This window comes from Balaenoptera musculus, chromosome 5 (genome assembly GCF_009873245.2).
Source record: "Balaenoptera musculus isolate JJ_BM4_2016_0621 chromosome 5, mBalMus1.pri.v3, whole genome shotgun sequence".
In the NCBI taxonomy this organism is placed as follows: Eukaryota; Metazoa; Chordata; class Mammalia; order Artiodactyla; family Balaenopteridae; genus Balaenoptera; species Balaenoptera musculus.
The window spans coordinates 41,849,105-41,864,445 of record NC_045789.1 but is presented as its reverse complement, the minus strand read 5'-3'; the positions used below and the strand labels follow the sequence as shown (position 1 = coordinate 41,864,445).

Here is a 15,341-nt window from a genome sequence, read left to right as displayed (position 1 = left end):
CAATTATACTGGTAATAACCAAAAAGATAATCAAGGATCTACTCTTTAAAAAAAGATACTAGACTCAAAAGTCTTTATGGATGAGTTCTCTAAAGTTTCAAGGAAATCTCTGTTAAATAAACTCTTTCAGATCATAAACAATGGTCAAAAGCTTGCCAACTGTTTCTACACAACCAGGATAATAAACCATAACATCAAAACCAGATAGGGAGAGTAACAAAGAAAGAAGGAATTCTAACAGCAAGAAATCTACTAGTGTTATTTTTCATTAAAATATTAAAGTAAATAAACCAAACAATCAACTGAGCAAATGCTGAAAAAAACATTTGATAAATTCTCACCCACTCCTGAGAAAGAATAAAACAACAAAAAAACTGTTGGCAAGCTAGGAACTGGAAAGTTTTGAGACCGGCCAACAATGACTTATAGCTTACCTCCGAGCTGGTAGGTTAACACCTGCTGCTAGGGTGGATGTGCAGGTAAAAAGGCAGAGAACTCCTGCGGAGTAGGCCTCCTCCAAGAGCTTCCTTTCATCACTCGTTAAACCACTATGGTGATAAGCAACTCCAAATGGGATGGTGTGCTTTAAAACAGGACACAGGTTGCCACTGCTGATATTCTTCAAGTTCTTAATCACCTCATGTTTTTCTTTCTCTTTGTGTTTCAGATATTCCCTGGGAAAAAGATGTTAGACATGAACCCTTGATCTTATAGTGACAAAGTACCTAAAATTTTAATTTCAGTAGGTGCATGTAAACATTCTTTTTTTAAAAGAACATATTACTTCTATTGATATAAATACATAGAATGTTCTTAGAATTTTGATTTGACTTCATTAGCTATTAGGCAGTTTCTCTGAACCTCTTGTGGATCACAGAGCCCTGTGAAAATCTGCTTAAAACTAAGGAAAAAAATATTCACATAAACACAACACTTTGCATATAATTTCAAGGATTCATGAACTTCCTGAAGTTCAATCCTGTACCTCCTATGAATCCATGAACTCCAGGTTTAGACCCCTGCTCTAGATGTTACAATTATTTTTTCACAAGAACATACATCTTTAGTGAAGATGATTTGTTTTAAGTCATAAATTTTCTTCTCTGAAGATGAAAACATATATTATTAAATCATATGAATTATATGTAAAACACTGTCTAAACTCTAGCATTTTAGAAGCCTCAGTAATATCCTCCAATGTCTCCTTACCTAGAAGCACCTATTATTTTAAATTCCCTTCTAGAAAAGAAAAAAAGGAAAGAAAGACTAAGTACAACTAACTACTAACTGACTACAAAGCAACAACTTCTGAATACCAGTAGCAAACAAATATAATCCAAGATATAAATATAATACACACAGCTCTATGTTGTTTTAGCATGCTTCATGGAAAGCATAGAGAGCTCTGGCTGGTGCTAACTGCACAAGGACAGTAATTTCACACGAAGCTGGGAAATGGGAGGCCAGGAGACAATGAAGAATTGGGAAGAAAGTGGTCAAGAGTCATCAGTGCAAGAACTAGAAGTAGCCGCTGAGTAGGGAGCAGAGACTTTATGTTATACGTTCCAGCCAGTGTTTGAGGTCCTGAAAGGGACAAATCCTTCTCAAGGAATTAAGACTTATGGATAATCACCCCATAATTTTAGAGAAGGGAGACATTATTTGTAACTGACCAGATAAGACATAATTACATGGACAAGGGTTTTGTGGGAGAAGTTGAGATATGAGCTGGGCCTTGAAGAACAGGTGTTAGAGAGGCAGCAATGAGGGGGCAGGAAAGTGCAGTGTTGGCAGAGGGTAAAGCACGATTGTAGGCATGGAAATGGGAAGTTCAAGAATAAACAAAGAAGACAAGTAGTTCAGTCTGGATGAAGTGCAGGGTGGATAAAGAAAGGAAGAAATAAGGACAGAAAAGTAAGTTGAGTCATTATCTTAGCGTGAATTCTAGGCTAAGAAGCACTGTGGTATCATTTTCAGGGACATTTTTAGGGAAAGTGGTATGACCAGAGCTCTGGCAGTTGTCAGTAAATAGTGTTTAAAAGACATCCTTAACTTAGAAGTCAAAGGTGGTAATAGCTATAAAAAAGATAATTTTCCTTGAGATTGAGACAATCACTTGGGAAAAAATCTGCTTCAGTCTTTGCACTTAGACATACAAACATATTCTAGGTGATTTTACTATACCTGCTTCACATGAAATTTATGATTAGAAGGCAAATCATTAAGACATAGGCTGATATTCCAGGACTCTCATGAAATTATGTTTTAAGGACAATACTGAGATCAGAAACCATTTAGCCCCAGATTTTACTTCATCTACATGTAAACTACAGAATAATATAAAAAAGTATGCTCTAAACATGACATTTTAGTCAACAGCCACCAAAAAAGGGGGCTAAGCTATACTCAGAACATTCACCTTATGAAAGCAGCAAGTAATATGGAAAATGTATTTTAGAGGACGTTTTCCTTCAGAAAGAGTTTAAGAAAGTATCAAGGGTCCATAATAATTCATTAACTAAAGGTTCTGGAGAACCAAATTTTTAAGTAATTCAATATTAAACATCAACATTTATGACCCAAATAAACTGTTATCACCAAAAAGCAAAATAAGTCAAGGATATAACTTGACTAATAATAAACCTCACATCTCCCAGTCAAAAGTTTGTCTCTAAATTTCCCCATCACTTAGTCAGTGCTACACTACCTTATTCTAAGAAAACAACTGATTTACTGAGAACATCTCAATGATAATTTAATCTCCTTAGGTTTTTATAATCTACATCATCACTGTAAAGGCAGACTCTGTTACTGAAATGGGAAACTCCTGAACTTTACCCCGAACATCTGCATCTCTGTGCTAGTCAATGAATTTAACTCTATATTAGATCAATCCATGATGACAGCAGGATTGGGAGGGGAGGCGGAGGATGGCTAGATTAGAATCCATAGTACTGGTCTGTGAACAGTGATATAGCACTGGCTCAGGGGCCAAAAAGAAGTCTGAAAAATATGATAAAACTACACATGGGACAAAAAGGTACAGAAAAACTAAACTGTTCATACTAAAGTTCATTTTATACTTATCTCTACGACATAACAGAACATTAAAATTTTATAGTATAAAATTACAAACTAACACATTTCTTAATTATTTAGGAAATTCAATTCAAATGTCCCCACAACCTAAGTGTGAAGTTTACTAAGAAAACAAAGGCAACAGTACTTAATTAAAAAGAAAGTTAAGCTGAAGATATGATTCATCCATGCAGTGATCAGTGATTTGTCCTCTGATCATGTAGGCCAGCGGTTGACCTTGGCTGCATGTTGGACTCTGCCTGGGAGCTTTACAAAATAATGGTGCCTGGGTCCCACTCCCATATATTCTGATTTGTCTTGGATGTAGCTTGGGCACTGAAATTTTAAAAAGGCCCCAAGACGATTCACTGTGCAGCCAAGCCATTATATTAGTCAGCATTCTCTAACATGTAGAATTTTTCTCTGGCCATTTCACATATGTGAATTTCACAGTGCAATTTTCTTCAAGGTCAGGGCCTTTAGAATCTATTATAACAACTTAGTATAATGTTCTGCAAGAAGTAATTAGTGCATGTTGAATAAACAGAACATACAGCATGTAAATCATAATAAAAATAAAACAGAATATTTTTAAAAGAGTAACATACTTGCTTAAAATTTTGCATATCATTGCTGCTACGTTTTCACAGTTCTTCTTAGTGGGACAAAAAACTAAGCAGGAATAATTGGGAATAACTTCTGTCACCAATGCTACCAAGTGATCAGGATCCATCTTTTTCAGAGTATCAGAATACTGCACAACAAGATTTAGGAACAAGGTAGTTAGCAACCGTGAAAGCCTTTCATTTTACCAGTGTAAAAGGTAAGTAAAAAGGTACGCTTTGAAAGGTAAGTAAACCAACCATAGGTTTGAACTTCTCATTTAAAATATGATCATTTAAAAGAAAAGATACAACCTATATTAAACAGCAAAATGTTAAGTCCCACTTTTCTCTTGGGTTATTAGGGTTTCGTTAGGTGTATTTAGTTTTAAATAAAGGAAGTGAAAATAGTTAATGTTATTAATAACCCCACTGCACGCCCATCTCCACTGAAGCAGAAAAAGTCCACAGAGAGAAACACAGATTGATCCTAATAATAGTCAAAGAACTGCATAAATAAGCTAAACCTCCTGCTTTTACTAACAGTTTTCAAAAACACAGATTCAATCATACTACAGGACATATTTTCAGAAATAAAAAATGTATTTATCAAGCAGATGCAAAGAACTCAAAGAACGTGAAGAAAAATGTAAAGTTTTTAAAATCTCCTCACTTCCTTCGACTTTACTGAAAACTAATTAAGATACAGATTTAGAATAATATACCTTTACAGAATTCTAAAACTGTTGTAAAATCCCTTTCTTCCCCTTTTAATGTTCTTCACATAAATCACAGAACATTAACATAGTATACATTAACATTTTCATACACCAGTATCTGAGCTATACAGCCCACAAATATTTCTTCTTGTTTTGCTGTTGTTGCTGAATGAATAAACATTTATGAGAGAGGTCTCCAAACTTTCTTGGTTCCTGGAGCCCCAAGGTCAAAAGAAATAACTAACAGTTCTGATTGTTAGGTAGTTATGTCCAAACAACTTAATAAGTATGTATTTCCTCACAAATTAGTAGCCATCTAAATAAATAATACACATCAATTGAATAAAAAATTTTTTTATTTCATTCTTAAATAGCCATCAGAGCCCACTAACAGGATGTGCACACACTGGGCCCTGCAGTCTTTCAAACCTTAGAAATCCTCATTTCCTGTCCCACATTGATTTTCACATGGTATTTGCTAACAGTAAGTGCAAAAACAACCCCCAACTTCACAAAGGTACAATAGCGTAGAAAGGAATGTAGTGTGATCTAATGTTGACATTGGAAACTGCCTATCTTGAACCACACCACACTGTTTGTGTGGTGTCCAAGAGTTGTCAAGCATCAGTTGTTTCTCTGAAACAACTAAACTACCCCATGGTACCCATGCAACTCTTTTGTGGTGCCCCAGGGAAGCTGGGCACAAAGTCTGGGAACCTCACCTTCAGGGATTATCAAGGTTACCTTATAGTTAAGGAGACGTGAAAAAGTCATGCCATTCTCAGCTTTGCTGTCAACCTCATATATTGCGTCCTTTATTTTCAGATACTCTTTTAATTCAACCTCGAATTAAAAGGACATTTACAATTAATATCATATGTAAATTCCTTTTTCCAGAGTATCAAATTTTGTAAAATGTTGTAAAAAGGAAAGATATACAAAAATTTTAGCTTTTCTAAGGTATGTAGAATGCTTCAACTTAAAAGTTATTTCTTTCCCATCTAAGTTTATTTTTCCCTTTAAATCAAAACAGGGATTAATATCCTTGAAGAAATACTTATGAATTGAATAGCCACATATCTAAAAGAAAATCAGATACCTGTATGTGTCACAAGAGGAAGTATAAATGAGTCAAGTGTTCACACTCTATCTTTTATTAAGGAGTTATTTGTGGTATTCCTCAAGATTTAAAGATGCATTAGTCATCAGTTTTAATCTAAAAATGACCAAATTATTAATTTAACCATTTGTAGACAAAAAAAGTTTGTAAATACAGCTCATTGAATTTTTAAAAGAACAGCATCTACTTTGACAATTAAGGTCAGAAAATATCTCTTGAAAATTCTCATATTTGGTGTAAATGTAAAAACACTAAATTTCAAATTAAAATTTGGTGATTCTAAAAAAATTATTTTCTGAAAACCTATTTAGACACAGAAACTACAGACAGAGTATATGTACATTATAAGTTACTTTCGAATAACTATGAACTACATTTATTTACTTTCTTCAAGTCTTTTAGGAATGCTGTTATTGGAGAGTTTAAATTTAAAACCATGTGAAGTCTTAACTTATTTAGAAAAAGCACTAAAACTACCAAAGCATAAATATTTGAAAATATTTTAACTTTTAAGATAAATTTTTTTATGTGCCAATAACTTGAAACATGAATCACTAAATTCTCACTGAATGAAAAAATTTACCTTACAGAATATAAAGTAGAAAAGCAGAATGGGTCTGAAAAATTTCATTCAATAAATATTCATTGGGCTTCCCTGGTGGCGCAGTGGTTGAGAATCTGCCTGCCAATGCAGGGGACACGGGTTCGAGCCCTGGTCTGGGAAGATCCCACATGCCACGGAGCAACTAGGCCCGTGAGCCACAACTACTGAGCCTGCGCGTCTGGAGCCTGTGCTCCGCAACAAGAGAGGCCGCGACAGTGAGAGGCCCGCGCACCGCAATGAAGAGTGGCCCCCGCTCGCCACAACTGGAGAAAGCCCTCGCACAGAAACGAAGACCCAACACAGCCATAAATAAATAAATAAATAAAATTAAAAAAAAAATAAAAATAAAAAAAAAATAAATATTCATTGAAGGCCCATGGGTCAGGCACTGTTCCAGGTGTTACCCATACAGTACTGACCCAAGCCAAGATCCCTGACCTCTACACACAAACTTGCTACCATTCAGCCATGGTGAGTGGCATTATGTTCCTTCACTACTCTTAGAATTTTTATACAGTACATTTGCTACTATTCTTTCTAAATAGAAGATGATACATAACAAACCAAACCTTAGGTACATACTGGTCTAAACTGACTCGTGTAATATTCTGCTTGCAGGAACTCTTGTAGGTCTTCAACATTGTTTAATGTCGCACTCATACCAATAATTTGAGTTGTTTCTAAAAAAAAAAACAAACCCAAAGTATTGAGGAAAATGTGTTACTTAGTATATCATAACAGTAATTTTAGCAAACTTTTAGTGTTCTTATTCTTCCTGAGTGATTTGAGAAAGAGGGGGCAGGTAAGAAAAATACCAACACAGTTGACCCTTCAACAACACGAGGGTTAGGGGTACCAACCTGCTTCGCAGTCGAAAATCCATGTAAAACTTATAGTCGGTCCTCCATATCCTCAGTTCTACATCCCTGGATTCAACCAACCACAGATCATGTGGTACTGTAGTACTTACTATTGAAAAAAATCCACATATAAGTGGACCCATGCAGTTCAAACCTGTGTTGTTCAACGGTCAACTGTATAATACCAGAGTATTAATCTGGCAGATGATATTACTCAGAAGAGAGGTATAAGCTGGTAACACAGATTGGGAGCCATCAAACACAAGAAGCCCCTGAAGTCATGAGTATGGATGAGAATTAGCAAAAATTGTATGAAGCAAGAAACAAGAGAAGAGCCTAAGGTGAATCTATGGTAACACCAATGTACATGATGAATACGCTTAGAAAGCAGTGTCACAAAGGAGAACAAAAGGAGAAACTAAAGAGACTCCTTTCATTCATATCTATTAAGTGTAAGGCATTGGTGACAGAAGGACAAATAAGTATACAGCAGTAGCAAAGACGTGTCCATTATGTGCAGGTACTATGCTAGATGCTGTACAAAGACTGTGAGGAAGGTTCTATTACTATCATCCATTTTTGATGCATAAGGAAAAAGAGGCACAGTTACTATAACTTGCCCAAGGTCACAGACAAAGTTAAAAGTGAGCCAGGATTTGAATCCAGCTCCAGAGTCTGCCCTTAGCCATTATGCTATGCTATCTCTCAATGCTAACACATGATCAGTCTTACAGACAGATAGTAGGGAAACCAAGACAGAATGATGTTTCAGCATCCAAAGGAAAAATGAATGATAAATAATCAAATGCTGAAGAGAAATTAAGACAAGGACAGTCAGTGTACACTGGATTTGACAAGTAGATGATCATTTTTCCCCTCTTCCTCTGCTTTATATTTTTCCATAGAATTTGTCACCATCTGACACACTGTATGTTTTCTTGTTTATCTGCTTATTATCTGTTCACTTTCACTAAAATATAGGTTTGATAAAGGCAGGGCCTGATGCACAGGGGGTACTCAATAAATATTTTTTTAATAAATGATTATAAAGTGCTACAACCTGACTAAATACCACTGTTATCAAAATTTTAAGAATAATTCTTAAGATTTGACCTTTATGATTAATAATTTTCCGTATATAAACTATTACAATATATAACAACTAATAAGCTATTGCAATAGTATATCAAAAAATAATAGAGAAGATATTTAGAATATTTCATATACATTTAAAGACTATCTGATGTTGTAAAATAGCTCCTTAAAGTGACTATTCATATACAATGTTTTCTTGGTATGATGATAATACTGATGGTGGCAACAGCAGCAAACCCTTATTGTGCTACGTGCTAGGCATGGCTGAATGCGTCCGTTACATGTGTTAACTCATGTAATCCTCACAACAATCCCATCTGGTTGGTACCATTATTATCCCCATTTTACAGATGAAGAAAGAGAGGTTGAGTCACATGCCTAAGTACACATAGCTAGTAAGTGGAGGATACTACTGATAGGGGACATCCTCAAATGTTAACTTCATTTATCTTCACAGTTCTACTCACTCATCCATTCTTCCAACAAAAATTTATAAGCTTACTTTAGACATAAAAAACTAAGGCAGAAAGCTTAAGTACCTTACTCTAGGTTACATAATCTAGCTAGTGATAGAATTAAGTCTTTTATAGGTCTCTTGATTATAAATCAATTAGTGACCACATTTGAAAGAATACTTACTGCTAGTGTAGAGGATTTTTGCTAGAGTCATTTCCAGTATAGCCCCACGGCTTCCTTCACCAATCATGTGCAACTTTGAGATTTAAAAAAAAAAGGGAGAAAAGTAAATCTGCATAGAATACCTATATAAAACAAGCATACATTTGATGAAATGAAGAAGCAATCTTTGCTTTATAACTCAAGCATTTTCGTTATGGCAACTAGAGTACACATACTTTATTTCACTGGTATTTTAAGTTAATGAGGTTGTCCCGAGGACAACATTCTGGCATCTGGAATTCAGAAGTACTATTATAAAACTGAACATATATACATATATTCACTCTTCATGAAACACTTGACACAAAACTGAATTTAAGACTACCATGCATGGGGGCTTCCCTGGTGGCGCAGTGGTTAAGAATCCGCCTGCCAATGCAGGGGACGCAGGTTCGAGCCCTGGTCCGGGAAGATCCCACAGGCTGCGGAGCAACTATGCCTGTGCACCACAACTACTGAGCCTGCGCTCTAGAGCCCGCGAGCCACAACTACTGAGCCCACATGCCACAACTACTGAAACCCGTGCACCTAGAGCCCGTGCTCCACAACGAGAAGCCACAGAAATGAGAAGCCTGTCCACCACAACGAAGAGTAGCCCCTGCTCACCGCAACTAGAGAAAGCCCTCGCGCAGCAACGAAGACCCAATGTAGCCAAAAATAAATAAAATAGATACATTAAAGAAATAAAAAATGTTTTAAAAAAAAAAAGATTACCATGCATGAAACGTCTTCATCTGTGTTATCTATATATTAAAATAAATTACTTATTCTCATAAAGGTATTAAGCAGATCCACATAATAATAAATGTTAGTATAATAAAAATGTTGATAAATTAATAAATGGAGTAACCAACCTCATCTACAACAACCAGACCCAGACTGTTAATCCTTTCGGTTTCAATCAAGGAGTTCACCAGATTATGTCCTTTTTCAATAGTGGCAATATATAGTGATTTCTTTTCCCTTCTTTTAATTGGAGGAAATCTTCCTTTGCTTCCAGCATATTCTTCAACAAAGAAACCCAGTTCTATACCAAAAGTTGACAAACCTGAAATCTAGAATATTAGTTAAAATAAACAAAAAAAATCAGATAAGAATCCTAATTATTAAGTGTTCACAGGGATTTAAAAAATCTAAAATAGTGTTTAATACCAAACAATGGGAACAAGGTCACAGATAATACATACCTATATATATATAAGAAATGTCATAATTAATATATTAATCTTTGCAAATAAATGCCACTTTTAAACTAGTAAATATAAATTTTAAGTGTCTCCTCTGATGTTAAAAAAATCAAAATAACTCATTTATTTTGATAAAATAATTGGTTAGTTTCTCCTTGAAAAAGCAGGCTAAATATCAATACAACATGTAAAATGGAGTTTAATCCACAGGTTTAGAAAAAAATAAAACCCCTTCTGAAACAGGTAATTAGAAGAGATTTTCGGTTAAGTACTCCACACTGCATTTGCACATCCTAAAAATAATAATTCTCCATCATTAATAGAGATACCTTTTCTCAGTCAATAAAAAGTTGTTACATTTATGCTAGTTTTTATATCTGAATGTGGAAATTACATTAGCAAATACCACTTGTTAAAAAAAAAAAATCACACCTTTTCTTGAACAATTGCCACATATGGTAGGATCATTAAAACATCTTTTCGCCGGCAAAGCAGTTCTTGCAGCATTAAAATCTCAGCCACGAGGGTTTTTCCACCACTTGTTGGCAAGGAATATATTAAATTTTTTCTTTCTTGCACAGAATTCAATGTTAAGCAAGCATGCTGCCATTCTGTGGAATTGAAAAAAAAAAAAAAGCCTTATTTTCCCCTTCTACAATCTCAAAGTTTTCTAAGAAAAAATCAAATTCTACCCTGTGTAGCACCTTCTCATAGTGATAAAAAAAAAAAAGGCTTATTTTCCCCTTCTACAATCACAAGGTTTTCTAAGAAGAAAAAATCAAATCTTACCCTGTGTAGCATCTTCTCATAGTGATAAATGTAACTATATATCAATGTTAATCGTCAAAATCCCCAATGCATGGTGTGCATTCTAGTTCAGGCCTGGTCAGTGAGGTGGGCAACTAGCCCACCTATTTGCCAGCTGCAGGCTGAGGTCTAAGATTCCACAGGGCAGACAGCGCCCGCTGGACAAGAGATGTCACCTGGGACATCGGAGGGGCTAACGGGCACTTCAAGGATCTGTGTGAATTCTAAGGCCTTCCTCTTATGTTCTGCAAGGACACTGTGTAAGCTTCCCTTCCTCATTCACCCAAATACCATCTTAGAGAGAAACAGGGCGAGGAGGAATAAAATTTATGAGGTTTTACACAAACTAAGAAAGACTATTCAACCAGCTCTCACAGGGAGCTGAAGTTTGAATGGCCTGAATGCCACCTTAAACTGATTGATGAGACAGTTTAAACCATAAAAGACTAGGATTATTAACTAGGACATCCAGGATTTCTACAGCTTAGCAAGGTGGAATTTATGAAAAGGATCGCATCAGATCCAAAACAATGCGAAAACTAGTATAACTACTCTGTAGGAAAATTTGACAAGGTGGATCATCAAAAGTCTTCAAAATATGCATCATTTTTATCCCTAGAAAAATGGGCAAAAGATATGACATTTCACACCAGGGAGAAATGCAAATGGCTAATAAATACATGAAAAGATGCTCTATTGTTACCTATTAGTTTGGCAAAATAAACAAATAAAAAATGTTAAACAGCTACCAAAAAAAAAAGCCCCCCCACACATAAAATCCAGAGTTGACTAGAGTGGACACGAACAGGCATTTCTGTGTATGGTTGATGAAAGCATAAACTGCTACAATCTTTTTGGAAAGCAATCTAGCAGCGTCAAAAATAAAACTGCACACTGCCTTTGATCTAGCAGTATTGCTTGTAGAACTCTACACCTACAGAAATAAAAGCAAGGGTATATATATATATATAGGTTATGTGCAAGATGTTCACCATAGCATTGTTTATATATAACAAAGAGCCATCAAGGGGTAAAGACTGAATTATTGCACAATCATATGATGTAATTCTCAGCCTGAAATATTTGTAAACGACTATGTATTTTTACTTTAAAAGTATCTCAATATTTTACAGCACAGGAAAATATAGCCATTATGTTGTAATAACTTCATTTACTTATTTTTTTATCTTTTGGCTGTGCCGTGCTGCATGTGGGATCTTAGTTCCCCGACCAGGGATCGAACCTGTGCCCCCTGCAGTGGAAGCATGGAGTCTTAACTACTGGACTGCCAGGGAAGTCCCCTGTAATAACTTTAAATGGAGTATAATCTATAAAAATACTGAATCACTATGTTGTACACCTGAAACTAATATTGTAAATCAACTATGCTTAAATAAAAAATTTTCAAAAATATTTGAATTGAATATTTAATACTTAAATATTAAAATACTTCAGACTAGTATCACCCACTAGTTATCAAACTGCAGATGTCTGTGTGAAAATACAACTTGACCATATCCACATTTTATCCAACTCAGAGTTTTAAAGTATAAAATGACCAAAATAATGAATATTTAGGAATAACATCTATCTTCACACACTAAAAAAAAAAAAAAATTACATTAACTTAGTTCCCAACATTTCTATAAAACAAATTAAGCATAATTCTACACTTAAGAGGCAAAAATAACAGTATAAGGTTGAAGTTCTCTAGCTCAGTGGCTCTCAAACTTTCCACACATCAGAATAACCTGGAGGACTTACTAAAGCAGATTGCCAGGTCCCACCCCAAGGTTCTGATAAAGGAAGGCTAGGGTGGAGCCTGGGAATGTGCATTTCAACAAATTTCCAGGTGCTGCTGCTGCTGCAGTAGGAACTGCACTTTGAGAAGCACTGCTTTAGCTCAATGAAAAGTAGCACACATATTTATGCTTTAACTTGGTCATGCTTAAGCCAGATTAACAAATAAAAAGGGATTTTAAGAAGTTATTTACTGGGACTTCCCTGGTGGTCCTGTGGTTAAGAATACACCTTCCAATGAAGGGGACGCGGGTTCGATCCCTGGTCCAGGAACTAAGATTCCACATGCCGCAGGGCAAACTAGGCCCGCGTGCTGCAGCTAGAGAGAGGCCCGCACACCACAACGAAAGATTCCGCATGCTGCAACGAAGACCCTGCGTGCCGCAGCTTAAGACCCAATGCAGCCAAAAAAAAGTTATTTACTGAAGTTCTTACTTAGAAGCAATCAATATAATTACTGACAGTCATTACCAACGTCTAATTTGGCATGTCCTTGACACAGAACTGGAAAAACAACTATTATTATTATCCCTTTTTAACAGAGCAGGAACTAAGGCTCAGAGTGCAAAACCTGTGTTGGAGTGACACGGCCAGAATTCATAACTAGGCTGACAAACCCCAGCAGTTGAGAACCTACCAGAGTGTACCAGGCACAGTGCTAGTCACATAAGAAAAAGATGAGTTAGATAGAGCCCTGCCGTCAGGGTACTCATTCTGGCAGGAGATGCACATTAGACAAAAAACAAGGTGCTAAGAGAAAAGCAGAGGGAAGAAAGTTAACATCTACTTCAAGGGCAATATACACCTGTAGCTCTTAAACTGCAAACCTTGCAATTTAGAATTTGTTAGGCTCTTGTAGAGCCTTATATTAGACTTTGTTTCCTGTAGTCCTATTTCTCCAACCTGATCGTCTTCTCCTGAGATGAGAACTCATGTTTTCATGTCGTTCGTAAGATACTAACTTAGGAGTTTCAGAAATAATTATGAAGTAATTGGATGATAGGCTGCTTTTCAGGGATGGAAGCAAGTGTCCCTTCTGTCTAAAATGACATATTTGAAATATATGCAAGGACCCAGGATTTTTGAAAAACGTTACAAGACAAATGAATTATTAATACTATTTCTTTGCACTTAAATCCTAATGTTAGCTGTCCTTAAAAATGTTTAGTTTTAATCAAACTAAACAGTTCAGTCAGTTTTACAAATACTGACTTCTTTCACTCAAGACATATGAGTAGTCAATGGAATTTCAGCAACTAAGTTTTGGTAGTAAAGTTAAGAGCCAGCCAAGGAAGCATTAGCTAAGAAAACTGAGGAGCAGCTAGACAATCAGAGAAAAAAAACCAAGAGTGGAATGTCAGGAAGTCAAGAAATGGGTGTTTCAAGAAGAGTTTGGTCAATTTTGTCAGGTAAGCAACTGTCAAAGAAGGTAAGAACTAAAAGTATCACTGAGTTGCGACCCCCTAGTCATTATATCTTAAGTGACAGCACAGAACCCAGAGTTGGAGTGGACTGGCAATTATCTGAAGTGAGGAAAGGGAGGCAGCAAGGATAACACGTTGGAGAAGTGTGGCCACGAAGGGAAGGAAAGAAGTTCAATAGTAGCAGGATAGGGATGGAAGGCTCAGAGAGGACTGATGTTTCGATTTGTTTTAAGGGGAGAAATATGACCATGGAAGCATCAGTTTTCTTTTGATTTGCATCAATATTATGGTAATGATGGTAAATTATTTTCATTCCAGCAAAAAACATTACCATATAATTTTTCAATTCCCTTGAACTGAACATAAAGGTCTCTCACTTTGCTGGGTAATGAATAAAAAGGACCAAGGTCATCTAATGATGACTCAATTGTTTTCTTAGCAACATTAATTTCTTCAGATAGGAGAGTCTCTTTGAGCTGTTTAGTCCTAGAAAATACTGGTGTTTGGGCCTTGGCATTTCCAGTCATGGTATTTTTTAGATGATCTTTAAGACTTTTTCTCCTATTCGCATCTGAACTAGTTCTGACTTTAGAGGAGGATTCATCAGTTTGCTGTGGTTGCTCTACGTTATTAATGGGCAATTCCTTGTTCACAGTCTTGTGAGAGGATGAGTTCCAATCCCTCTTTTCAGTAGATGGATCACCCAAATCATTTGAAGAGTTATATAAATTTTCAAAGAATAAAACCTGTGAAGAAGGTATATCATACAAAACATCAGTTGCAGGTTCAATAGAGACCTCTTCATGCCCGCTCTGGTTCTTCGTGTGCTCATCTATTTTTAATTCAGTACAGTCGCCTACAGTAGTCATGCTGAGTGTGTTGTGTTTAATGCTTTCTGAACAAAGATCTTCAGTGGCATGGTCTGTAGCATGTTTCCTATGTTCAGGAAGTTGCAAATATTTTTGTTCCAGGTCATCAACTTGAGCTAAAAAAGAGTTTTCAGCAAAGCTATCATAGTCACCAAACAGGTCCTCTTCACTGTCAATATTCTGGAAAGAAAACAAAAAGATTTATGGTCAATTCTAGCTTCATTAAGAATAAAAGTTTCAGCTGAGGGCTCTATCAAGCATATAATTATATGGTCACTTATGGTTCACAGACCTAAATGTAAATCAGCCTATAAAATAGATACTATCAACCCATTTTACAGATCAAGAAATGGAGGCCCAGAGAGGTTAAGTGACTGGCATAAACTGTCCTCCTAGTGATGCTGGGATCCTAATTCTTAAGCTAGTGCTAAATCCTTAAAAATGGCAGCAAGACCAATAACCATCTACTGGAAGGGGAGAAGTTTCTGATAACCGCAG

At 36.0% G+C, this 15,341-nt stretch overlaps 1 protein-coding gene across 3 annotated transcripts in view; it reads right to left on the bottom strand.

Moving 5' to 3' along the window:
• Positions 1-15,341, bottom strand: part of HELQ (helicase, POLQ like) — a 37,332-nt gene that overhangs the window by 21,067 nt on the left and 924 nt on the right. For 2 of the 3 annotated variants that reach the window (XM_036852564.1, XM_036852565.1), the window contains exons 2-9: positions 14,306-15,023; positions 10,376-10,554; positions 9,611-9,811; positions 8,718-8,790; positions 6,706-6,803; positions 5,144-5,242; positions 3,687-3,832; positions 435-674 (exon numbers count right to left, since the gene is read on the bottom strand). In XM_036852564.1, the coding sequence (XP_036708459.1) occupies positions 435-674; positions 3,687-3,832; positions 5,144-5,242; positions 6,706-6,803; positions 8,718-8,790; positions 9,611-9,811; positions 10,376-10,554; positions 14,306-15,023 (1,754 nt within the window). The remainder of the gene's footprint in view (positions 1-434; positions 675-3,686; positions 3,833-5,143; positions 5,243-6,705; positions 6,804-8,717; positions 8,791-9,610; positions 9,812-10,375; positions 10,555-14,305; positions 15,024-15,341) is intronic. The other variant, XM_036852566.1, reaches the window with a different exon arrangement.